This window comes from Dreissena polymorpha, chromosome 7, assembly GCF_020536995.1.
Source record: "Dreissena polymorpha isolate Duluth1 chromosome 7, UMN_Dpol_1.0, whole genome shotgun sequence".
Lineage (NCBI taxonomy): Eukaryota > Metazoa > Mollusca > Bivalvia > Myida > Dreissenidae > Dreissena > Dreissena polymorpha.
In genome coordinates this window covers 33700083-33727669 of record NC_068361.1, presented here as the reverse complement: position 1 = coordinate 33727669, position 27587 = coordinate 33700083, and the positions used below count along the sequence as shown (strand labels likewise).

The window sequence follows — 27587 nt, the reverse complement described above, 5'->3', positions numbered from 1 at the left end:
TGTTCTGCATAAGTCTTTGTCTTTAATTCAACAATGTTCGCTATCAAACAAAATGTGACGCAGTCGAGGAAAATAACAGATTTTATTTTGGACAATATACTAACTGATTTCATTTATAATTGTCAAAATTAGATTGAAAAAAAACAACAACAACACATTTTAAACATGTGAACTTCAGGTACACATACATTTGTTTGTTATGCTTTCTAACAGTTCCTTATATACATGTATAACAATTTTCCTAAAATTATACACATTACGCAGACATTACAATCCATGATATTAGTTACACATATCTCAGTTAAAAATAGTAAGTACATGTAAAATCTAGTTAATTGATAGAGTCAAATAATTTCACTTTGAGTATATACATGTATATAGCTATGAAAAAAAAAAGAAAAGAATAATATTATCAATCAATAGTATCAATATATGAGAACTGACAAGTCTTCTTTGTTACGGCCACGTATTCTGTTAGTTCACTGACTTCATATCACAGACAATCACTCCAGGCACAAGTACTGCCTTTTGTTTCACCTATTTACTTTTTTTCTGGTTTTTCGGGGGCTGGAAATATAACAAGATATATAAGACATATACTTCTCAACTAATACATGTAACTGATTTATTTATTTAACTATAGATTTAAGCTGCATGTTATACAAGAAGAACAAAACAGGTCACAAGGATATTAAAAATAACAAAAATAACCGGGTATGTAAATACAACATACAACTTCATATAATCAACTGCCTTAAGGAAAGTTAAAAGCAAAAATACTATTATTTCATAAATACATTAAAAAATAGCACTGACAGGTTATAACATTTTAAACAAATTGTATTTTCAATATTATTGCTTTTGTTATTATTTTTATTTCCATTTTCATTCAAAAATAATGTTGAAAAGAAGACACTTTTATTTAAGTCTTAATTCAATAAAAAAAAAGCAATAAACTTAAAGCCGAGCCATCAACGTTGTTTGTAATTTGTTTCTCATATTCAGCAATACAAAGTGCACTAATATGTTAGTTAATCAATCACTCTCAACCTTTTCTGTAATACATGTGCATGGTGATGTTGATCTTAGGTGAATATTTATATGGTAGAACTAAGAACCGTGCATGTACTCAAGATGGTACTGCAACTAAACACTGAGTATTTTATTTTAACCCTTTGCATGCTGGGAAATTTATCGTGTGCTAAAATGTCGTCTGCTGAATTTATAAAATTAGCATTTTCTTCGATTTTTTTTCAAAGAATACTATCAGAATAGCAAACAGTTTGGATCCTGATGAGACGCCACGTTCTGTGGCGTCTCATCTGGATCCAAACTGTTTTCAAAGGCCTTCAAAATTCGGTTCCAGCACTGAAAGGGCTAAACCTATTTATTTAAGCTTGATTGTATCAAACGCTTAGGCTTATTGAACAAGAGATGTGTTTGTCAGAAACACAATGCCCCCTAATGCAACGCTTTTTTTTTTACCTTTGACCTTGAAGGATGACCTTGACCTTTCACCACTCAAAATGTGCAGCTCTATGAGATACACATGCATGCCAAATATCAAGTTGCTATGTTCAATACTTCAAAAGTAATTGCAAAACTTTACTATATTAAAGTTTAAAATTTTCAACCTTTGACCTTGAAGTATGACCCTGACCTTTCACCACTCAAAATGTGCAGCTCCATGAGATACACATGCATGCCATATAACAAGTTGCTATGTTCAATATTTCAAAAGTTATTGCAAAACTTAAATATACATTGTATTAAATTTTAAAAAAATTGACCTTTGACCTTGAAGGATGACCTTGACCTTTCACCACTCAAAATGTGCAGCTCCATGAGATACATATGCATGCCAAATATCAAGTTGCTATGTTCAATATTTCAAAAGTTATTGCAAAACTTTAATATATTAAAGTTTATTTTTTTTGACCCTTTGACCTTGAAGGATGACCTTGACCTTTCAACACTCAAAACGTGCAGCTCCATGAGATACACATGCATGCCAAATATCAAGTTGCTATGTTCAATATTTCAAAAGTTATTGCAAAACTACTGTAACCTTAAAGTTTTGGAACAGAATGACAGACAGACAGGCCAAAAACAAAATACCTATATATCGATCCGGGGGCATGAAAACGCTTCTTTTTTTGTTTCCTGGGTAGAACCAGCACTTGGTGTCTTTGGAGGAGAACGGTCTAAAGAACAATCCTGCACTGGGGATTGAGCCCATGACATCCCGGTCACTAAGCAGACAACATATCCAGTACGCCAGGGCGACCTGGGCGCATTGATAACATGTAGAATACAAGGTTACTGTTGAATCCAGATAAGTTAATTTAGCAAGGCCTGAAGAACCAATGCAACTATGACATAGTCTCAATGCCATGCAGGTAAACTAATACGGTATTCTTTGTATCTCATCAATTTGGCTTTTTTGTTCGTTCTGACGGAAACAGAAGAAAATGGCTAAAAACACAACTAAAACATAAAATAATGTCATAAAAAAATAAACAAAATGTCACTAAATTGCTATAGATACTTTGCCAACAGTATTGAAAGAACAAGCAAATTCGTTGAATTGATATCCCCTGCCAATATGCTTCTGGACACAAAAGTGTTATATTTGACACAAAAAAAAGAATTGTTTAAGATACAAACGGTCATAACTCCGTTATTAACAGATGGTGTACAATGCCATTTGGCGTGAATCATCTTCTTATATATATATATATACTCATACCAAGTTTCAATGAAATCTGCCAAAGCACTTCCATGATATGGCTCCGGACACACAAAAAAAGCATTTTTTCGAGATAAAAAGGGCCATAACTCCCTTATTAACGGATGGTGTACAATGCCATTTGGCGTGCATCATCCTGTTATCCATATAATATACTCATACCAAGTTTCAATGAAATCCACCAAAGCACTTCCAAGATATGGCTCCGGACAGATGGACGGAAAGACGGACGGACAGACAGACAACGCCAAAACAATATAAATTAAGATTTATCAGACAAGGTGCTATCTCATTGATGGGGATATAATAACCGGATACAAAGGGTTACACGCGGGGATCAAAACACACAAAACATAGGAAATTACTCTTTTAAGAAAACGCAACAAAAGTATTAGATGTTCAGGACCCAGAGGTGGAAATCGAAATGCAGTTTGTTATTAAGAAGACACCGTTTGTTATGAAGACATTCAAGACACCATACATTTTCTGTATCAGTTTTTGGTTCCTCGGAATTTAAATTGAGCTTTTTCACTTGACTCCATATTCCATACGGGTCCTCTCCGTCTGAAAGAAATTGACTGGATGAGGCAACCAGCTCTAACTGGATGATGCAACCAGCTCTAAGTGGATCATGCAACCAGCTCTAACTGGATGAAGCTACCAGCTCTAACTGGATGATGCAACCAGCTCTAACTGGTTGATGCAACCAGCTCTAGGTGGATGATGCAACCAGATCTAACTGGATGATGCAACAAGATCTAACTGGAAGATGCAACCAGCTCTAACTGGATGATGCAACCAGATCTAACTGAATGATGCAACCAGATCTAACTGGAAGATGCATCAAGATCTACCTGGATGATGCAACAGGATCTATCTGGATGATGCAACCAGATCTTACTGGATGATGCAACCAGATCTTACTGGATGATGCAACCAGATCTTACTGGATGATGTAACAAGATGTAACTAGATGATGTAACAAGATTTAACTAGATGATGCAACAAGATCTAACTGGATGATGCAACCAGATCTAATAGGATGAAGCAACAAGATCTAACTGGATGAGGCAACCAGATATAACTGGATTGTGAAACCAGATCTAAATGGATGATGTAACAAGATCTAATTGGATTGCAACCAGACCTAAATGGATGATGGAATCAGGTCTAAGACAAATGAGATGCATCAGGGGAAAGGGGAAACAGTTTAGCTCCAGATATTCCTCTGCATCCATGTACTCTGATAAGGAATCATTATGTTGGATAATGAGACCACAAACCCTTTCGTGACTTAATAGCAAACAGGGTTTGCGCAGGCTGGTCTGAAGTTTCACTGATGGCATATGGCATAATATGAATTTTGAACAATACAGCTCAAATAAAGCCATTTTATGGCAACATAAACTTTCAATGTGAGAGACCCCATGGGAAATTTCATCAACAAGCAATACTAGAGCCTTTCTTACTGATTTTTCAAATATGATGACCTTAAAAATACAAACAAAGTGAAACTTCACCTGTACCAGCAGCAGAGAAACTTTCAGAGCTTATGGTCTTTGAAGAAACAACCAGAGCAATGACCCCAATCATCATTTGAAATCATTTTACAAGATATTCATTCATTTTCTATGAAATGAAATTAAGTGGAATAATAAATCTGGAATTCATATTTGATCTTAAATTCACAGACTTTTGTATAATATCTGATGTAAGATTTTCACACTTGAGCGTCTGTTGGACATTTGATTTCAAGGATGAGAGGACCTTCGAAAATCCAAAAAGTTCAAAAGTTCCTGTCAGACAAATAGTATTGGTTTCTCAGCAATTTGTTGTAAGAATCCTTAGAGGCTTTACAAATCATGATAGAGATATGAGTCGTGTTCTGAGAAAACTGGGTTTAATGCATGTGCGTAAAGTGTCATCCCAGATTAGCCTGTGCAGTCCGCACAGGCTAATCAGGGACGACACTTTCCGCTTTTATGGTATATTTCGTTTAAAGGAAGTCACTTCTACATGAAAATCCAGTTAAGGCGGAAAGTGTCGTCCCTGATTAGCCTGTGCGGATAATCTGGGACGACACTTTACGCACATGCATTATGCTCCGTTTTCTCAAAAAAAGACACATATAAACAATGTTCCAGTTCATGTTTCATTTTAAGGGGAAAACAAATAGGGTACGATTAAGGATCACATAAGGTACAAATGGCTGCTCAGCTAAAGAGATTTATAAGGACAGATATCTGGAAAACTGGACCATGCTAGCAACATAATGTTGTAATTTAATTTATCCTTTACCAAGATACATATTTTGACGCAATTGTAGTCCCTAAGAAAGTTAAATTTAATTATATACCTTTATTTCTAAATTCAAGTTTCAAAGGCTTCACTGCCATTTTTACCCTTAGATAAAGATGAGCAGCAAACAGCCTAATACCTAAACAGACTGCGAGTTACTTGCAGGGTGTTATGGTTTTATGCTGGTTGCAAAAGCCATTTTCACTTTGCTTCTTATGGGGGAACGGTTTAATAAATCTGCAGAGGGAATTCCTCAGTCAGATCAGGATATCTACATTCTAAATACCGCAGGTCTAGTATTCATGCATACATGCAACTGTTGATCTAATAAATTTCATGAGGACAGAATTAAAATATCCAAAATTTTCCAAGCATTGAATATAGAGAAAAAATCTTAAAAAATGCTTGAAAGGCACTCAGCCCGGTAAAAAACATCGAATTTAAATTAAAACAAGCAAATTCCTTGAATTGATATCCCCTGCCAAATAAACTTTGTTTATGGATCAGTGCAAATCCCTTGATATACAGTATAATCATTAAGTGTAGGGTAACCTAGTTATTTGTATGAATTGCAATTCTCCTCATTCATATGTACACACATATGAAGTTTTATGTTGAAATCTTGTATTGTTTCAGAGATATAGCCTTGAAAAGTAACATCATACAAAACAAAAACAACAAAGGGCAATACCTCTTAGTTAAAACAGTGTAAGTTTATGGTTCTTAAGCATGGCATTTCTTCCCATTGCTTTCTAAACACCCACGAAGTTTCATGTTGAAATGTTGTTTCATATCTGAGATAAAGCCCTAAAAAGTTCCATCATACAACAACAACAAAGGGCAATAACTCTTATTTAAGAAAGTGAAGGGTTATGGTTCTTAAGCATGGCACTTCTCCTAATTAATACCAATACACCCATGAAGTTTCATGTTGAAATCTTGCATGGTTTCTGAGATATAGCCCTGAAAAATATTCATTAAACAAGAGATGTGTTTGTCAGAAACACAATGCCCCCTATTGCACTGCTTTGAAATAAAATTTCAATATATCATTTGGCAGGTTTAACAATTATCTCCCTTTTAAAGCTTATTACTTCCCTTAGATTGTATTTTTTGACTTGAAGGATGACCTTTCACTACTCAAAATGTGCAGCTTTGTGAGATACACATGCATGCCAAATATCAAGTTGCTATCTTCAATATTGCAAAAGTTTATATGGCCTATGTATTCGGACGGACGCACAGACTGACGGACTGACAGACAAACTGACGGACAGTTCAACTGCTACATGCCACCCTACCGGGGGCATAAAAACAACAACAAAGGGCAATAACTCTTATTAAAGAAAGGGTAGGGTTAAGGTTCTCGGCATGGAACTTCTCCTCATTGATATCTATACACCTATGAAGTTTCATACTGATATCGTATATAGTTTCTGAGATATAGCCCTACAATGTTTTGTTACAGACAGACGGACTGATGGACAGACAGGCTAAATTCTACATTCCTCCGCCTTTGGCGGAGTATAGAAAACTAGCCAAAAATAAACATATGTTATATAATTTATATAATCATTGTAATAAAATAGGCAAAAATAAGTAAACCTCTTACTAATACTAATAAGAAAGTAAGTTTTTACTGTTAAATGAACAAATATGAAAATATACCTAGCTATTTGCCTTACCTACCAAACTTACATTTGCATTCCTTGCAAGAGGGGAAACATAAGATACTGTATTTCTGGCCTTACATAATTTTGAATATTCTAGTTTCTACATATGGGCTACAGGTTATCTGGATAGATTTTGTATCTCAATTTAAATATACTCATAAAATATACAGAAATGTCTTAAAATGTTAATACCCATTAAACTTTTGATTGTCATTTTCTTTTTAACACTATGAAGATCTGTCAAGCTTCAACTTTCAATTGATCAACTTTTTTAATAAATGTTTTGAACAGCAATGTAATACGAGTTAAATAGTGATACACAATAAAAGAGGTTCCAGGTTTCATCTTGGCACAAAAAGCCTTGTTTTCATCAAACACAGAACCACTGGCACTTAAGGAGTAACAAGACTATTGCCAAGCTATATAAGTCCCCTACCGGCTCCACCATTGTCAGAAATTCCAGATTTTTTAATATATTTGTTGCCATATATAGCAACCAGAATTTTTGATGTAGGAACAAAATGAAATGACGTGCATAATGTCCATGTTTCAAGTTTCATGAAAAAATATTAAGAACTTTAAAAGTTATTGCAGGATCCAGAAAACCACCATTTTCAGCAGTATTTCTAGTCTATTTGTTGCCATAGCAACCAGAATTTTTGACGTAGGAACGAAATGAAATGACGTGCATAATGTCCATATTGCCATCTACATGTATCCATGTTTCAAGTTTCATGAAAAAATATTAAGAACTTTCAAAGTTATCGCAGAATCCAAAAATGACAGTAATATAATTCCCTTCCCAAATAAGTGTGTAAAACTCGAGTTAAACACGAGTTTTATCCGTGTTAAACCAAGCGGTATTGGCAGTTGGTTTTTAGTGGGTTTTGGTATGTTGGTTTTTGTGAGTTTTGGTAAGTTGGTTTTTTCTGTGTTTAAAGTGGGTATTTTTACCAACTTGGTTAAAACTGAGTTGAACACAGAAAAAACTCACTTGTTACATAAATGTGGGCTTTGGTAAGTTGGTTTTTTGTGAGTTTTGGTAAGTTGGTTTTTTGTGAGTTTCGGTATGTTGGTTTTTTGTGAGTTTTGGTAAGTTGGTTTTTTCTGTGTTTAAAGTGGGTATTTTTACCAACTTGGTTAAAACTGAGTTAAACACAGAAAAAACTCACTTGTTACATAAATGTGGGCTTTGGTAAGTTGGTTTTTTGTGAGTTTTGGTATGTTGGTTTTTTGTGAGTTTCGGTATGTTTGTTTTTTGCGAGTTTTGGTATGTTGGTTTTTTCTGTGTTTAAAGTGTTTTTTTTACCAACTTGGTTAAAACTGAGTTAAACACAGAAAAAACTCACAAAAACCAACATACCAAAACTCACAAAAAACCAACATACCAAAACCCACAAAAAAAACAACATACCAAAACTCACAAAAAACCAACATACCAAAACTCACAAAAAACCAACTTAAACACACTTCTGTCTACAATAGTGTGTTTAAGTTGGTTTTTGTGAGTCTTTTGTTCGCTTAAGGGATCATAAAATTTTGCTTGTTTGACCTGTAACCTTTGTAAAAAAAAATATTTACACCTTAATGGTAAAAAGGTTATTTGAGATAAAATCACAACAGATCATTACAAGCCCCATGTGATTATAAATAAAAGACACACACAATTTGCGAAAAACAATGTTTATATTAAAAAAAACAAATAATGTGAACATTTTTACAGTGCATTTTTAACAAAACCAGGAAAACATCTACCCAAGATACATTATCACAATATGCGAGCACATTTAACATAATAAATTAAAATAAATAATATTCTCCTCTTTGGGCTACCACAGGTAAAAATGGGAGGAAGGGTATGAACCATGATTATATACAGTTTCAGTTAGTGAGAGGTGATACAGAGGATAAAATTAATAATAATTGTTTTTAACTGTGTTGGTGGTACCGGATTTATAAAATGACAACATTAAGGAATCCTTCATCCTATCTTTTCCTGGAATAGCCCTTTACACATATTTACACCTATGAACAAAGGAACATATTGCTCAGCACTAAACAGTTTATATATTCTCCCCGCAGTACATGACACGAAGCCTCTTCAAGGCCCATCTCATGTTCTCTTCCACTGTTGATATGGGCAGGGCAAACTTTTTGGAGATGACAACTGAAATGTATATGAACAATCAATGCAGGATTTTACTGTACATTACAGTATTAAAAAAACATGTAGAAGTTTATTCCACCCAAATCAAGTCTGATCTGAATGACTTGATTTTGGTGGAATAAACTTTTACATCAATATCATCAGTTCAGATATCCCATTTTAACATCATCTACATTAGAAGGATTTCAAAAGAGGTTTTTGAAACAAGGAGGCAAATTACTGTTGCTTGAATTTTTTATATCGTTCAAAATAAGAGCTTGATCGTTAACTTTATACTGAGGTTATTTTTGTCTGCCTATGTGTTAAATTCTCAAAACTTTTATACACAAACACAATTTTTAGTAACTCTTAAATTTTAGCAGTAGTATTAAATTAACGCAAGACAGATTATGTGCTGGAGTCAAATTTGAATCAATTGCATTATGTTTGTTTCAAAATGAATATGGAGGCAGTAGAACACCTATATATTTAAATCCCCTTTTTCCCTATAAAAAAGAATCATACCAACCATGGCGTAGTGTTCAGCAATCAGGAGACCCTCTCGAAAATCCCCCTTAGGGGAGGTTGAACAGCACTTCATAGAGCAGTCACCAGCTGATCAGGTCTGAAAACTATACTGTCATGGCCTTTGCGAGGTGCGTCTTGTGCATGATCTCATTTGATATCAGGTCCTGAAAGATATTTTATAATGTAATTGATAAATATTGCTGTTATGGTATATCTTGTTACTATAAATATTATTAATTTAAATCAAAACAAGTTTGTTTGCTTGTTGTTTTTGTTTGTTTATTTTTGCAATTTAAATCCTGTGATCACATGTGACTTAACGCTTGTCATAAATAATTAAAAGAAATTACGTGTGGTAGAAAATACTGTTTGAAAATGTACCAAGATATGTGGTCTCATTTGGCTGTGTGGACTGGTCAGAAGTGTGACGCCTTTCAAATGCTAAAACCTGTATAGTTTTACCTCTCAACAAATCCAACTTTCCTTGGTCAAGGACAGGGCTCGGTTTTCCCACTCCTGATCTACTCAAGTTGGGCTGCTCGTGCAGGGTAAAATCTGGTGTCAAAATCCATACATCAGTTAGTCCCCCTTCTGCTGTCTTTTGGCAGGAATATTCTATCCAAAGAATCTTCCAATCAATGTAAATTTCACCTTGGGAGTTTAACCTTCAAATTTAAAATATAAAAGTTTTCATTGAATATGTGGGAAAGAAATCTGTTCATTAATGACCAGAAATAGGTATAAATAACATTTAAGATGACAATAATCATAAAATACAGCCATAATTATTCAAATGGTGTTGTTTTTCCTTATAATTGCATTACATTTTTACTTATCCATTTACATTTCCCAGTGACAATACATAAATATGATAATGATCATAATTAATTCAATATAAAACTAAATAAAAAAGTGATGTAAAAATGAAAATACAAACCTAAAACAACTGTTCTTCAGTATTCCAAGATAACAGGCAGTTGATGAATTATGAGACCATATCACTTTAACCATCCACTTTGAATCTCCTTTGCAACAAACTTATTGTTGATTTACACATTGTAGTACATACACATTGTTTTCACCACACAATACTTCATGCTGAAAGTTATTCAAGACATTTTAAACTAGAATTATAAGTCTTAATGTTACTCAATTATACCTTAAAGCTCAAAGTCAGTTGATGAAAAACCCCTTTGTTTTCATAACATAACTTCCTGTCTCCAGCCAATCAAAGTCGCTTGTTTTCAAATAGATGGTGGCTCAGCCAATCAAAAGTCTATCAACACCCCTTTGTTAGGCCTATAGATGGAGCACTGATACTGTGATAAGAATTTATGTTTATGATTTAATTGGGGGGGGGGAGGGCTAATCTCTTATGTGTGTCAGCCAATTACTAAATCTGAGAAATATCTACTGATTTCAACACCAACATATATGTATTTATTGAATAATACACATCACCCTTAGCATATTATATTTAATTGTGAATATTTAAAAAAAACATGCTGAATGGTGTTAGCAAATAATATTAATAGTATAAATATTATTTATTTTTATTGCCTTTTAAATCGTATGTTAAAGGTCAATGTGGTAGGCATTAATTGTATTGGGGTTAAATATCAGTATAAGAAAGTTAAAATAGTTATTGTTTTTATGTTGAGGAGATATAATTGATGCTGGCAAGCCCACATAAGTTTCCATATATTAATCAACACTTTCACACTGAAACTAGTTTTATTTATTATAGAAACAGTGTCACTCTCCCCCTCAAAAAATGAATAAAAAAACACACTGTAAGTCTATTGAATTCTCCAAAGAACATGAATTAAATGGAAGTATTCAGATTTTTATAGATGTGTGATTGTTCTTATAATATATTTAATAATATTTATGTATTGATTCAAAGTGAAAGACAAACAATTTCATATTCAGGTATAAAACTAAGTTTGAACATTTTAACATTTTTATAGTATCTGTGAACCTGTGATGTTCTGAAAGAGCAATTTTTATCCAATGTTTCCTTAAAATTATGGGGAGCCCATAAATGTACAAAAGGTGCAATGGCAAACAAGCTGTAAAAAAGCCCCTTTACAATTCACCTTGATAATATATGGCTATAAACATGAAACAAAGACCTAGTTGAAGAATTATTGTTTTATTGTTGAGTTATGTTAATAAACAAAAGACCAACTTATTGATAAGTGTGTTAAAGTGAGTCTTTTAGCCTTGTTGCGGCTTTCAAATTATTTATAAAAAGACCAACTTAAACTCGCTTTAACCCACTTCTGTTTATAAAAAGACCCACTTCTGTTGTAAAAGACTCGCTTATGAAACAAAAAGACACACTTAAACACACATAAACCAACTCATAAATAAAAAGACTCACTTTTGACACATAAAAAACCAACTTCTTACAGCAAAAAAACTCGCTTTAACACACATCTACTTTAAAAAACCAACTTTAAACTCAGTTAAGCACAGTTTAGCTCACATAAAACTCGCTTTTATTAGCAAAAACCAACTTCCGCTCAGAAAAACTTAGAAAAAACACAGTTTTATGTTGGTTTAAGTGTGTTTTGGTATGAAAGTGGGTTAACTTTTTGCAAGGTCTGTGTGACGGACAGACTGACTGACAGAGCGCAAACCATAAGTCTCCTTCGGTGAAACCGGTAGGGGACTAATAAAACATGCAATAGATAATGACACAGTAACAAAAAGGAAATTATTGCTTCAATTGAATAAATAATCTTTTGCACAGTCCAACTGGAATATAAAAGCACACCACAAAGCTGGAGTAATAAGGCAGAATAAGTTTCCTATGTAAATGTTTAATTGTGCAGCCTGATTTAATGCAACAAAGTAAAACAAATATACACTGAATACCAGTATAAGAAACATTTAAAGAAGATATGTTATAGATGTTTAGAGATATTTTTAAAGATGTGTTCCCCTCAACTTATATCAATTGGAAGTGATTTCAAATAAATTGTTTTTAAACAGGGTTATGATGCCTTCAGCTGTAATTACATACTGGACCTAAATTACTGCCGACAGTTCTGTACTAACTCCAAATATTAGAGAATCTCCATCAATTTTTTTAGATCATAATTTTTCATAATTCAAACAACTCAAAGAAAAGTTATTATTTAAGGTACTGAAACTTGTATTTTGATAACCCTGTGATTGTGACCTTTGAACTACGGACCTTAAAATCAATATGTCTTTTTTTACCATCATAAATGGTGCATGATCATAGAGCCGTGCTCTTTTAAGATATCAAGAGTAAATTAAATGGTTTATGGACCAAATATCTGAAATGCCGACCAACCAACCGACGCAGTGACCATATGGCAGGTGCAAAGCACATTCCCATGTTTTTTTTAATGGGCCATTATAATATGAGCGTCTTTCTGGAAAAACTAGTCTCAATGCATGTGCAGAAAGTAATGTCCCAGATTTACCCTTTCAGTGCTGGAACCGAATTTTGAAGGCCTTTGCAAACAGTTTGGATCCTGATGAGACGCCACAGAACGTGGCGTCTCATCAGGATCCAAACTGTTTGCTATTCTGATAGTATTCTTTGAAAAAAATCGAAGAAAATGCTAATTTTAGAAATTCAGCAGACAACATTTTAGCAGACGACAAATTTCCCAGCATGCAAAGGGTTAACCTGTGAAGTTCCCACAGACTTATCAGGAAAAACAATTTCCACCTAGACTGGATTTTCGTTAATATTTGACTTCTTTGAACCGAAAATGCAACAAAAGTGTCGTCCCTGTTTAGCCTGTGCAGTCAGCATAGGCTGATCTGGGATGACACTTAGACATATGAGTCGCGTTCTGAGAAAACTGGGTTTAATGCATGTGCCTAAAGTGTCATCCCAGATTAGCCTGTGCAGTCCACACAGGCTAATCAGGGACGACACGTTCTGCCTTAACTGGATTTGCGTGTAGAATAGACTTCCTTTAAACGAAAAATACCATAAAAGTGGAAAGTGTCGTCCCTGATTAGCCTGTGCGGACTGCACAGGCTTATCTGGAATGACACTTTACGCACATACATTAAGCCCCGTTTTCTCAGAATGCGTCTCATATGCAATAAGCCCAGTTTTCCTAGAATAAGGCTCATATGACAGCTACAGTGTGGCAGATTGCTCTCCCTTTATTGTAAGAGAACCCGATGGTCATCAATCACTCACCTGACCTGGCAATAATGGTGCTAACACACATACATTATATATATTGTCTATAAATGAATTTTCTACATTAAATATTAAAATTTATATTTTACATTTTATATGCTAACTAAAACTGTAGTTCACAGAATTATTATTTTTTTAATAATTTTTAATTTCAGATTCAAATTTGAGTCGCTGAGAAGTCGTAAGCAGGTTGCATTGTAAGATTTAAGCAGCCAATTAGGTATGCAAACATGCAGCGAAGTAACTGCACAACGTCAATAGAACCAAAATACACAACTACACAGTTCATTGAACAACACACAATTCCAGGCCATACTAAAGTGTTTGTATTATATGGTAACTCCATTGAATGCTTATATTGCTTTTAATATCAGAATGTTCAAAATACCTCAGTCAAACATCTAAAGTAAAGCCTTAGGAATTGTGAACTAAGCAAACAATCAGTAACCTCTGAAAATCAAATGGTACCGTTAGACATGTCACAAAAACATACCTATGGTCCTCAAAATTAACATTAATCTGCATTAAGGCTTTTTTTTCAAGAGTATTTATGAAGGGACCGTAATATGAATTCATCCACCTATTTCCATCAAACTGATCTTCAAATACCAAGGATGTTTCAAATTGTCCACTATTAAAATTTCCCACCAAAATGTCAAAAATAATACTACTTTTCCCAAAAATGAGAGTAAAAGCCACAATCCCACTTAGAGAGAAAATAGCCCGGGCATTCATGCTCAAATTAATCTGATTCATTCAGCCTTTTAATGCAAACTTATGTAGTTTTTTTCCAATAACTTCTGCTTTTTTTATTTAAAATGTTCAGCAAAAACTTTATGGACACAGCCACCATGCTAGGTACCATTGATGTATCAAAGCCACTGAATTTACTTACTGGTTCATCTCCTAAAGAATACATTATACATTAATATCTTTAACAAATTAATGTAACATGTCTAAATAAATACTTACATACATCATTTTCAATACTTAAATACTCTGATTTGAGAAACAAATATGTTATTGTTTTCCAAATAAGATTAACCATGAATATTGCACTTTTGTGTTAAAATGAGATGGCATTTTATTCATTTGTAAATAAAAGTGTGACAAAACAAACACTTGTCTCTCAAAGTTTGATTGTTGATAAATATCATCTTTGTCCCATAACCCAAGTAAAAAGAAGTCCCACAAAGAAATTATTTAACCTTTAAAGCAATACAGACTAATCTATATCTATTATTACCTGCCGTAAAACTACAAGAGCAAAAACGATTTCAAAAAGCAATACAGACTAATCTATATCTATTATTACCTGCCGTTAAACTACCAGAGCAAAGAACGATTTCAAAAAACAATACAGACTAATCTATATCTATTATTACCTGCCGTTAAACTACCAGAGCAAAGAACGATTTCAAAAAGCAATACAGACTAATCTATATCTATAATTACCTGCCGTTAAACTACCAGAGCAAAGAACGATTTCAAAAAGCAATACAGACTAATCTATATCTATTATTACCTGCCGTTAAAATACCAGAGCAAAGAACTATTTAAAAAAACAATACAGACTAATCTATATCTATTATTACCTGCCGTTAAACTACCAGAGCAAAGAACGATTTCAAAAAGCAATACAGACTAATCTATATCTATTATTACCTGCCGTTAAACTACCAGAGCAAAGAACGATTTCAAAAAACAATACAGACTAATCTATATCTATAATTACCTGCCGTTAAACTACCAGAGCAAAGAACTATTTCAAAAAACAATACAGACTAATCTATACCTATTATTACCTGCCGTTAAACTACCAGAGCAAAGAACGATTTCAAAAAGCAATACAGACTAATCTATATCTATTATTACCTGCCGTTAAACTACCAGAGCAAAGAACGATTTCAAAAAGCAATACAGACTAATCTATATCTATTATTACCTGCCGTTAAACTACCAGAGCAAAGAACGATTTCAAAAAGCAATACAGACTAATCTATATCTATTATTACCTGCCGTTAAACTACCAAAGCAAAGAACGATTTCAAAAAGCAATACAGACTAATCTATATCTATTATTACCTGCCGTTAAACTACCAGAGCAAAGAACGATTTCAAAAAGCAATGCAGACTAATCTATATCTATTATTACCTGCCGTTAAACTACCAGAGCAAAGAACGATTTCAAAAAGCAATACAGACTAATCTATATCTATTATTACCTGCCGTTAAACTACCAGAGCAAAGAACGATTTCAAAAAGCAATACAGACTAATCTATATCTATTAGTACCTGCCGTTAAACTACCAGAGCAAAGAACGATTTCAAAAAGCAATACAGACTAATCTATATCTATTATTACCTGCCGTTAAACTACCAGAGCAAAGAACGATTTCAAAAAGCAATACAGACTAATCTATATCTATTATTACCTGCCGTTAAACTACCAGAGCAAAGAACGATTTCAAAAAGCAATACAGACTAATCTATATCTATTATTACCTGCCGTTAAACTACCAGAGCAAAGAACGATTTCAAAAAACGTATGAGCTGTGCTCTCGAAAAACCGGGAATAAAGTATGTGTGTAAAGTATATTACTTGATTAGACTGCGCATTTTGCACAGGCTAATCAGGGACAACACATTCAACTTTTATGGAATTTTTCGTTTAAAGGAAGTCTCTTCTAAATGAAAATCCAGTCTAGACAGAAAGTGTTGTCACAAATAAGCCTGTGCAGATTGCACAGGCTAAATTGGTTCGACACTACACACATGCAATAAGCCAGATTTTCACAGAGTGCAGTTCATTATCATTCACTCTGAACTTACGGGGCTCAGAAATCTTCAGCAGGATTGGTCCAAGTATCTCGACCAGGGCGTTTTTCTGGTCAATGAAATCCTGGGTGGTAGCGCCTTGGTTTGCATCAATCCACTCCAATCTCTCCTTGCAGCAATTTAACGCTATACTCTGTTTGCAAACATGGTACAAATATTGACAATTTTCATTTTTCTGATATTGAATGCAACAAATACAAGTTCTGAACTTTCTGCCAATACAGTCTATTGGTCGGTCTATATGTATTAAGAAGCAAAACTTAATGACCTGAGTCAGTCTCCAAAGGTAAATCTTCTAAAGCTTGAATGGTATCTACCATACAATTATTAATATTTGTGTGACATCTTTTTTTGTAGATTGTGTTTTAAAACAATAAAATTTAAAATCTAAAATAATTTGCATTTTTTTATTTGTTAAAGACATAATTCCTGTAGTAAAAAACACAAAAGACAAGTAATATCTATTGTTATCCTCATACACAACTTGTGCGAATTGCGCAATCCAGACCTTAGAATAGTAAGAGTACATCACAATGTCTACAACAATATGTACTACAATGTGTACTTAGCCCACACTTGACATTTCCTGTAAGGGATTGCAGTATTGATGCCATTAACTTTGTTTCCGAAGATTTGTAAGGAATGGCGCTAAATGTTAACAGTCTTCATACAGTGTGTGTTTTGTTTTTTAGTAATGTATTGTTATTGTTATACCTTTTAAATTATTATAATGTACAAAGAAATGCGAAGGTTAAAGAACTAATGACTAATATATTATAAAAAACCTTAAAATTGTACCTTGATCTTTACTTACTTACCTGGTTCACAACCTCTCATCATGCTTATGATATTTTAAAATCCATCCAAGCCAAACAAATGCAGAAAGTTCTGTTGCTGTCGTTATATTTTGTGAAACTACAAGGATTGCATATACTAGTATAAGTAAACAAGAGGGCCTGAGAGGGCCCAAAGTCGCTCACCTGAGATAACAAGATATTATTGGGACAAATCTTCTGACCAAGCTTCATGAAGATCAGAAAATAAATGTGGCCTCTAGAGTGTTACAAGGTTTACTATAGCCATATAAGGAAAAATGCCCTGCCCCCTAGCAGCCATGTTTTTCAACCAACCAGCATCATTTTTTAACTCGTCGAAGATATTATCGGAATGAATCTTCTGACCAAGTTTCATGAAGATCGGAGAGTAATTGTGTCCTCTAGAGTGTTAACAAGATTTTAGACATATAAGGAAAAATGCCCCGCCCCATGGAAGCCATGTTTTTCAAGCAAACATAATTACAGTCCACTCTCGTTATCTCGAAGTCAGCGGAAACCAGAAAAAAATATCGAGATAACGAGAGTTTGAGATATCCGATTAAGTGTTTTCAAAGAAAAAATGAGACGAACATTTACCTTGTTTTTAACATCTAAATACCTGCTTAGTGGTCTAACTAAAGCCGTCAACGTGTGGCATAATACTCTCTATCTGATATACTGTGAAACCATTATTAATCGTCAGGCATTAATTTTCATAAATTTCGTCAGTCGACCGATCGGCGAATTTAAGATCCTAACAAACAATCATGCTCTATGTTTGAACAAAAACAAACACTAAGTTGAACAATATTTTAAAACTTTACCGTAGACATGAAGCATTAAATTCCAACATAATCCATGCACACATTCACTGCTGTTTCGTAATCAAGATTAATCCGGTTTTGACACAAAGGGATGTAGATTACACAAGGTACTTAACTGACACGTTACACTTCTTTAAAACGCGTGTGCAGTACAGCTGTATCGAATCCGTTGACTTTGTTTATGTAGAATGGTAATGAATTAGCGCTAATTGTTTATAACTTTATTACCCATTAGGTGCATTGTGTTTTGCAGGGGTGTTGCATATTAGCCATCACGCAGCGAATGCCGATGAAAGACAATAAACCAAATGAAAAGATGACGATGTGTGATCAACATGCGTATTTATCACAAATTAATAAAGAATATTTTAATTGCTGTTTGTTGTTTGATTGTTTGCGTTTTACCACACTTATAACTATTTTATATGTATCAATTTATTTATTTTTAAATTATTGACATTATTGATTTATATACCGGTAGTTTACTTTTTAAGAACAAACACACACATAGAGTTTATATATTTAATGTTGATATCAGAATAAAAAAGCATTTTATTTGAAAAAAAAATCACTTAACAATCTGGAACCTCTTTCGTATAACACAAACAGTTTTAAAACGGTATTGACAGCATTTTAATAAAAATCATACCAACTAGAACACATACCCAAGTAAATAAACAAAAGTGTGGCAATTATAATAATAGAATAAGACTAATTGGCAATTGGCTTCGTTGTTACAAACACTCGTTAACGGTTATTCGATCCCACTTGTCCGCTAATCATAACAATGAACGTGTGAATGGCATACATTAAGAGGGTCCAATACTGTCCCTTGATAACAAAAGACTAGTTAATTGGCATGTGACAAACAGGCCCCATATCCTGCAGTGATTCTCAAGTGTGTTCCCGCATTCGTACCACGATTTTTCGCAACTGCGATTGATCGCGAATATGTATTACACACAAATCGGATATTGAATGACACATTTAAAAAAGAATCAAAATCAGAAATCGGCGAAATTAAGTGCTGACGAAATCGTCATTTTTATAAAAATGACGAAATTTTGTGCTGTCGAAAATAAATGGTTTCACAGTATACGCGTTTTTTCGAGGCACGATTAATTTTTCTATTTAAATGCTTTCAATGACATTTTAAGTATTGCATGAACACATGCGGTTATAATTTTTCTAAACTGTCAAGTTAACATCAGGTAATGTTGCAATTTAAAGTTAAGATGCAATTAACGTCCAATCAAGACGAGGGTTTTCCATCTGAACATGCGTGAATCACGTTCCGGAATACTGAACTGTACATGTACATTTTGTAGTTTGAAATGCAAAGTTCAATCAATTATTAGTAAAAATATAACACAATGCATTTTGGAATGTTGTTTGTAAAAACAATTAGTATTTCGGCCTTTCGGCAGGCTGTGTATTAATTGCAGTTAATTGATGTTAAAGTGACAGTTAAAGCGACAGGCCTTACTCAAGTGTTAATGGCTAACGACATTACACACGTGTGATTATTGATGCAATTAACGGATCAATTTCCTACCACACAGTATCGGGAGCAGCTGGGCGAAGCGGGACGGCGAAGTATCAAAGAAAAAATTGCTCACCTTTTGCCGACACTGGACGAGTTTTTCGCACTTCGAGAAACCAAAGTAAATACATGTAAAATCGTGACTTGGGACACAATTTTATATCGAGATATTGATTTATTCTACATAACAAAAATCAAGATATGGGATGTTTATTTATATAGATAATGAAGGAAAAAAATTGGGACATTGAGCTTACTTCGACATATCGAGAATATCGAGATATCCAATGTCGAGATAACGAGAGTGGACTGTATTTTCAAACTCATCCAAGATATCATTGAGACCAATCTTCTGACCAAATTTCATGAAGATTGGACAATAAATGTGGCCTCTAGAGTGTTAACAAGATTTTACTATTGCCATATAAGGAAAAATGCCCCGCCCCCTGGCGGCCATGTTTTTCAACCAACCGGCATCATTTTGAACTTGTTCAAGATATAATTGGGATGAATCTTCTGACCAAGTTTCATGAAGATTGGACAATAAATGTGGCCTCTAGAGTGTTAACAAGATTTTACATTAGCCAAATATAGCCATATAAGGAAAAATGACCCACCCTTGGCAGCCATGTTTTGCAACCAAAGGTTACCATTTTCAAACTCATCCAAGATATCATTAGGACAAATCTTCTGACCAAGTTTCATGAAGATCAGAAAAATAAATGTGGCCTTTAGAGTGTTAACAAGGTTTTACTATAGCCATATAAGGAAAAATGCCCCGCCCCCTGGCAGCCATGTTTTTCAACCAACAGGCATCATTTTCAAACTTGTTCAAGATATTATTGGGATGAATCTATAGACCAAGTTTCATGAAGATTGGACAATAAATGTGGCCTCTAGAGTGTTAACAAGATTTTACTATAGCCGTATATAGCCATATAAGGGAAAATGCTGCGCCCCTTGGCAGACATGTTTTTCAAGCAAAAATTACCATTTTTGAACTCATCCAAGATATCATTAGGACAAATCTTCTGAGCAAGTTTCATGAAGATTGGAAAATAAATGTGGCCTCTACAGATATAACAAGGCAAATTTTGACGCCGCACAACGGACAACGTACGCAGGCCTTGAAGAACTTTTCCAGAGCCACTCGCCCTGTAGGGCTAGTAGGTCTGACAATCCGCTCGCCCTTCACTTTAATCTACTCGTCCTGCTTTAAAAAAAAAATAATCTATATTTATAGTTATGATCAACCAGATCCTTTTAACCTACGTAACATAGTGGCACTAAGTGCAAACAAATTTGCTACATTATCTGATGGATTTTATTTGCTTTCCTTACGTTTTCTGCTCCTGTTTCCTTTTCTCAATACTTTCCGCTTCTCGTTTTAATGACCTTTCTTTCTGTTCCCTGTCTCCACCACCTTGCAGATATTTTAAAATAGAACCCTTTTCCATGCTGAGTTTTAATATTTCCGACGAACTTTTACTGAAAGACACGCTTGATTGACAAATGGTTACAATATGGTAAATTTTGGCTACAGCTTCTGATCACGAATTTTTCTGTTTATTAATAATTATTTTTCTGTTTATTTTTAATTAAATATAAGAAGTATTATAATTAACCAGTTATGTATTATTTTCTAATTGAAATGAAATTTTATTCTTCACGGAATGACCAATATATTTAACTGTTTTATCACTTTTAATCGATTAGCTAAGAGCACTGACACCTACGAAAAAAGCGCAGCCGATTACGAGAATTATTTTTACTGTGCCCGTGACGTCATTTTTCATTGTCAAAACGAAAGTACAGTTTCTTTGTGTACTAAATCTACTTTTTGTTCGTTCAAAAAATTGTTCGCAATTTGTATCGATGTGGCAGGAGTTCTGTAACTGAATCTATATTTCTCAACTTGAAAAACAGCACTTGCCCGGTCGGTCGAGTATTTAACAAACTTTACTCGCCCGACTGTCAACTTCAGTCTTCACTCGCATATGCGAGTGGTCGAGTGGATTCTTCAAGGCCTGGTACGACGGACAAAAAAAGGCAATCACAAAAGCTCACCATGAGCATGTTGTTCTCAGGTGAGCTAAAAATACATCCGCTCATAGCATGAGCACGGATGGTCTAGTGGTTTAAGCGGGAGACTTTTAACTCCAGAACACCAGGGGTCAGTGGTTCGAGCCCAGTTTAGCGTAACTTTGTTGTCCTTTTTTTAATTGTGTTCTTGTGTTTTTTTATTGGAGATATTTAGGTCCAATGTCAGGCTTTTTCCGCCCTATGCCACGGGTCCGAAATTCGGCCCCATTCCCAATGCAAATCTGGTTGTTTTTTTCCCAATTCAAAAAAAAATTCCCAATTCAAAAAAAAAAAAAAAAAAAAAAAACATTGTTTTTTTTTTTTTTTTTTTTTTACCCTTTAAATATATAAGTTGACCTGATCTGGTGTAGAAAATAGAAAGTATTGCATGATTAAATTATCTGTTGCCTTGAATTTGTTTTAAGAACTGTAAAATATGTTAATGATTATTTAAGACTTAACTTTTTATCCTCAAAATCCGGCGCTTCCCGCGATTTTTTTCACCTCAAAAAGGCCAAGCCTTTTCCCCAAATTCAGATTAAAAAACCTGCACTAATCACACATGTTCATAATATTTTGTAAAATTTTAATAATAAGTTATCAAAATAGTCGTTATTTACCAGTTAACGGCTTCTTTGAAATATAAGAAACACTGTTTTAAATAATTTACATGCGATAATTTTTCCCAATTGAGCCAATTTTGCGATTAATTTTTTTCCCAAAATGGGGGTTTTCACGACGCGAAATTCCCAAAATTCCAGTGTGGCGTTTTCCCAAAATGGAGCGGAAAAAGCCTGAATGTTTAAATTTATCAATATAAAGCATTTAATGACAAGCTTCAATACATGCCAAAATCTGTGAAAAGGCCCCCTTACAGCCCTCACAGGCTAATCAGGGACAAAACTCCATCGTTATGGTATATTTTGTTAAATAAAGTTTTCTTAACAAAAATCCGAAAGTGTCATCCCTGATTTGCCTTTGGGGACTGAACAAGCGCATCTGGGACAGTTTACGCACATGCATTTAACTCAAATTTCTCAAATCAAGGCTAAATAAACAAAGGCTGTTTGTAAAACATGCATGACCCACATATGGGCTCTCCGTTGTAGTGACAGCCATTGTGTGAATATGTTTTTTGTCACTGTTACCTTGACCTTTGACCTAGTGACCTGAAAATCAATAAGGGTCATCTGCGAGTCATGATCAATGTACCTATGAAGTTTCATGATCCTAGCCATAAGCGTTCTTGAGTTATCATCCGGAAACCATTTTACTATTTCAGGTCACCGATACCTTGACCTTTGACCTAGTGACCTGAAAATCAATAGGGGTCATTTGTGAGGCATGATCAATCTACCTATCAAGTTTCATGATCCTAGGCATAAGCGTTCTTCAGTTATCATCCGGAAACCATTTACTATTTCGGGTCACAGTGACCTTGACCTTTGACCTAGTGACCTGAAAATCAATAGGGGTCATCTGCCAGTCATTATCAATCTACCTATGAAGTTTCATGATCCTAGGCATAAACGTTCTTGAGTTATCATCCGGAAACCATTTTACTATTTCGGGTCACCGTGACCTTGACCTTTGACCTAGTGACCTGAAAATCAATAGGGGTCATCTGCGAGTCCTGATCAATGTACCTATTAAGTTTCATGATCCTAGGCCTAAGCGTTCTTGAGTTATCATCCGGAAACCATTTTACTTTTTCGGGTCACCGTGACCTTGACCTTTGACCTTGTGACCTGAAAATCAATAGGGGTCATCTGCGAGTCCTTATCAATGTACCTATTAAGTTTCATGATCCTAGGCCTAAGCGTTCTTGAGTTATCATCCGGAAACCATCTGGTGGACGGACATTTGGACCGACATGAGCAAAACAATATACCCCCTCTTCTTCGAAGGGGGGCATAAATATACAGTCAGTTCTAACTTGCAGTATGTCTCTCACCTTATCTTCCTTGGTCAAACGTCCCATGACCTTCTCAGCATCCTGTACGGTCTCCTGAGTGGTTCTGCATGTCTCCATGAGGAAAAACCGAGCCTCTGAATTCACATATTAATCATACCATTGCATTGATATCTGCATGATATAACGTTGCATGATATATATTTTTTATCAGTTCAACAGGAAGTTCTTATATCAGTCAATGATAGGTGGTAGGTCATTTTACTCGGAAACAACTATAAAGTAATCATTTTTAGTAAAATGGAATCAGATTCAACAAAACAAACAATTTGGTACCAAGATGTATTATATTATAGACACAAAATGCAACACAAACAGCAAAAAACATGTTTTACAAAAATTAAGCGCAAGTGCTCGTGACGTCATTATTAGCATGTCACACAACAAAATCATATTTTTTCCATTTAAAAATGCAGCTTTGAGTGATTTTTTAATTATTTCTTTAAAATCGGGGACGTAGAGGTATGATAAACAGAAAAACAGGTTACTGCCTGATCTTTTTGTAATATAGCAGGCTCAGTACGAATAAAATAACGGCTCGATCGGTAACCCTCACCGTTATATTATTCTAAGCTTTGTCTGATATATATTACAAAAAGATCAGGCAGTAACCTGTTATTCTTTATATATCCTGGGCAATCATACGCTGCAACTTTTGCATTAAATATTATATCATATGACCCTTCTTCTGAGAAAACTGGGCTAAATGCATTTGCCTAAAGTGTTGTCTCAGATGAGCCTGTGCAGCCTGCGCAGGGACAACACTTTCTGCCTAGACTGGCATTTGGTTTAAAAAAAAAATTAAAACAAGTGTCAACTGTGATCAGCCTGTGCGTACTGCATAGGCTTATCTGTGATGACACTTTACACACATGACGTGGTTAAAACTAGATTTCTTACTTGTTCAATAAAGTCCCACAAGAAAAACTGCTCTGCCTGTGAGTGATTTATTGTGCAAATGGAGAAATTTCAATTAAATCATCATAAATATCAGATGATCATAGTATCTCTTGAAGTATTGTCCTAATCTTCAGAGAAGCAACTTCAACCGGTGTTAAAAGGTTGCAAGTTAGCCAAAATACAACCTGATTTAAAACATCCCATGGTAGCAATGGTTAAATTTAAACAATGACCATTTTTGAACTCAATTGATGTATCTACATGTATAGTACAAATATTTTCAGCAAGTTTCATGAAGATTGTCACTTCAAGTGAGTTAACTCGGTTTCAATATAGGCCATATAAGCAAAACTGCCCTGCACCCTAGTGGCCATGTTTCTAAACTGGTAAGAACCAATTTCAAACTCAGCCAAGATATAGTTAGGAAAATAATTCTGAAAAGGTTTCCTGAAGATCTGACAAAAAAAAAAGTGACTTCTAGATTGCTAACAAGGTTTAGCTATAACATTATAAGAGAAATTCCCAAGCCAATTGTAGCCATATTTGTCAATGGACAGCCAATAACAGCTTGTGCTCAGGTATACAAATAATGATCTTCAATTAAGGGTCTATAGAATTGAATTTCTAAAATTCAAGTTTCAAAGAGTCCAAATAAAAAAAGCCATGCACATGTTAACAGTGTACAGCAATTTTTTTGCCCATTTGGGAAAAGTACAGATGGGGAAAATTATGCGCGAAAAAACATGAAATTGGGAAAATTCGCGTCCTGATGTCTTCATATTGGGAAATTGTTGTATTTGATTTTTTGTCCCAAATACTTAAAAATCAATACATGTGTAACTAATTGTTATTAATATCATATTTACTACATGTATATATATATTTATAAGTTCTAGCCATAATAGAGCTGCATAGGGAAACTCACCATATGTTGCATTTTATCTATTACAAAAAAAAAACTTAAATTGGATTTTTTTTTACACAAATTGGGAAATTTATAGTTTTTTCCTAATTGGTAAAGTACCGTTAGGACAGAAATTGCTGGTGTACCTGCCCAGTCGAGGTAGTCGACACACTCTGGGTGGTTGTACCGCAGTGCCGTCTCTCTGGCACGCTCACCATGTGTGTTACGCTGCTGCAGGTTGAAGTTGAACTCCACAAGAACCTTGAGGACTGCCATTTGGCCCCAGGCAGCCGCATGATGCAAGGCACAGTAGCCTGGAAATGAACAGCTACACATGATTGTTGTGATAATGAAATGAAATCGGTTGTGCTCTGTGAAAAGGGGGTTTAATGCATGTGCGTAAAGTGCCATCCTAGATTAGCCTGTGCAGTCTATACAGGATAATCAGAGACAACACTTTCGGCTGTATGGTATTTTTCGTTAACAGAAAGTCTCTTCTTAGCAAACATCAAGTTTAAACGAAAAGTGTTGTCCCTGATTAGCCTGTGCAGACTACACAGGCTAATCTGGGAAGACACTATACCCACATGCATTTAAACCCCTTTTTCACAAAGCATGGCTCAAATAAGTATCTTAATTTCAGCACTTTGGCTAGGGGTGCACAGGGCTTGGCTAGGGGTGCACAGGGCTTGGCTAGGGGTGCACAGGGCTAGGGGTGCACAGGGCTAGGGGTGCACAGGGCTTGGCTAGGGGTGTATAGGGCTTGGCTAGGGGTGTACAGGGCTTGGCTAGGGGTGCACAGGGCTAGGGGTGCACAGGGCTCCCACTGTTGTTAACCATTTCAGCCAATTGCAAAAATAATCAAAATTGGGCACAAGCAAAATTACACTGCAGTGTTTGTATTGGAGTGCCGTAAGATATTTTAAAACAATATTTTTCTTCTGTTTTGTTACTTTTTTATTGATTCCCAAAAATGGAAGTCCAGGCCCTTTTCCTTAATCGAGAAAAAAAGACGGTGCCTGGTTTTAAAATTAATATATTGACCTTTTTTTAAGTAAATTAGTATGATACATAAAATTGGTCAAGACCATTCACGATTTTTGTAGAGAAGTATAAGTAAACTGATCTAAGACTAGATTTGAACCATTAACAAAACGTTAATGCATTTTGGATTCTCAATACCCTTCTGACAAGTTATTATTTAAATGGTTAATGATTGAATAAAAATATTAATTTTGTGTTCGGAAATACATGAATTCGTTCATATTTTAAAGGTTCATTAGATCACAAAATTGATTTTTCATGATATTCACAATGTTGTTTGATGTCCTGAAATATGACCCAAGCGGTTCAGATATACACAAACAGTTTAACACAATCATTAAAAAAAATTGTGTCTGAAAATCAAATTGATACTTTCAAGGATATTACAAATAAATTTATTAAAAATAGATTAAGCATTTTGATATATTTGAAATATACCCGACACCTATTTTATGATTGTGATTAAGAAGAAATACCAAATGTATCCTCTTTCTTTAATTTGACAAGACTGAAGACTACAACCACGACCAGATATATTTTGGAAACATCTTTTTTCGATATAAACAGTTAGTTTTCTGACAATATATTGCTCATAACAATTGTACAACTTAAATGGAATATTGCAACTTCATTAATGGTTTTTATATAACTAAGAATGAAGGAAGTACCCTTTGGGGTAATGGAATTAACATCTGCTCCTCGTTGCAATAATTCCTTCGCAATTTCAGAACGCCCCAGTGTTGCTGCAATATCTAATGGCGACTTCCCGTCAGGATCGCGTTTGTTTATCAGTTCTGCAATGGTTTCTTTGAAAGGATCTGCCTCATCTTCAAATGATTTTATCAGTCGTGGAATGTCATTTTTCAAGATACAATGGGTTACGATGGTGGTATTCGGAAGAAGGATTTCTACTTCGTCGTGTTGCTCTTCGTGTGCCACCGTTTCTTGGAGCGTCATTTCAATAAATTAAAGCGTATTTCACTTCGACTTCCTATCATAGGGAATTCCCGTTACTCCAAAACATTTTACGTCATTAGAACGGAAGTTAAACCAAAATGTAACACAAGATT

At 34.6% G+C, this 27587-nt stretch overlaps 1 protein-coding gene and 2 long non-coding RNA genes across 6 annotated transcripts; all 3 read right to left on the bottom strand.

Annotated features, from left to right (window-relative positions):
• Nucleotides 1–27541, bottom strand: LOC127836955 (ankyrin repeat domain-containing protein 45-like). The gene is made up of 5 exons (XM_052363625.1): nt 27186–27541; nt 25620–25787; nt 23652–23746; nt 16428–16566; nt 1–567 (listed from the first exon to the last, which is right to left on the bottom strand). The coding sequence occupies exons 1-5, from the start codon at nt 27472–27474 to the stop codon at nt 542–544; spliced, it is 717 nt and encodes a 238-aa protein (XP_052219585.1). The 5' UTR covers nt 27475–27541; the 3' UTR covers nt 1–541.
• On the bottom strand, nt 9440–10592 carry LOC127836959 (uncharacterized). Its single transcript, XR_008029015.1, has 3 exons — nt 10332–10592; nt 9857–10059; nt 9440–9558 (listed from the first exon to the last, which is right to left on the bottom strand). It is a non-coding gene; the product is annotated as an uncharacterized LOC127836959 (long non-coding RNA).
• Nucleotides 14508–16355, bottom strand: LOC127836960 (uncharacterized). Of its 4 annotated transcripts, none has more exons than XR_008029019.1 (5): nt 15891–16355; nt 15751–15820; nt 15391–15610; nt 15191–15320; nt 14508–14841 (listed from the first exon to the last, which is right to left on the bottom strand). It is a non-coding gene; the product is annotated as an uncharacterized LOC127836960 (long non-coding RNA). The 4 variants fall into 4 exon arrangements; XR_008029016.1 differs by lacking the exon at nt 14508–14841 and adding an exon at nt 14910–14980; XR_008029018.1 differs by lacking the exon at nt 14508–14841 and adding an exon at nt 15046–15120.
• Nucleotides 27542–27587: the final 46 nt, after the last annotated feature.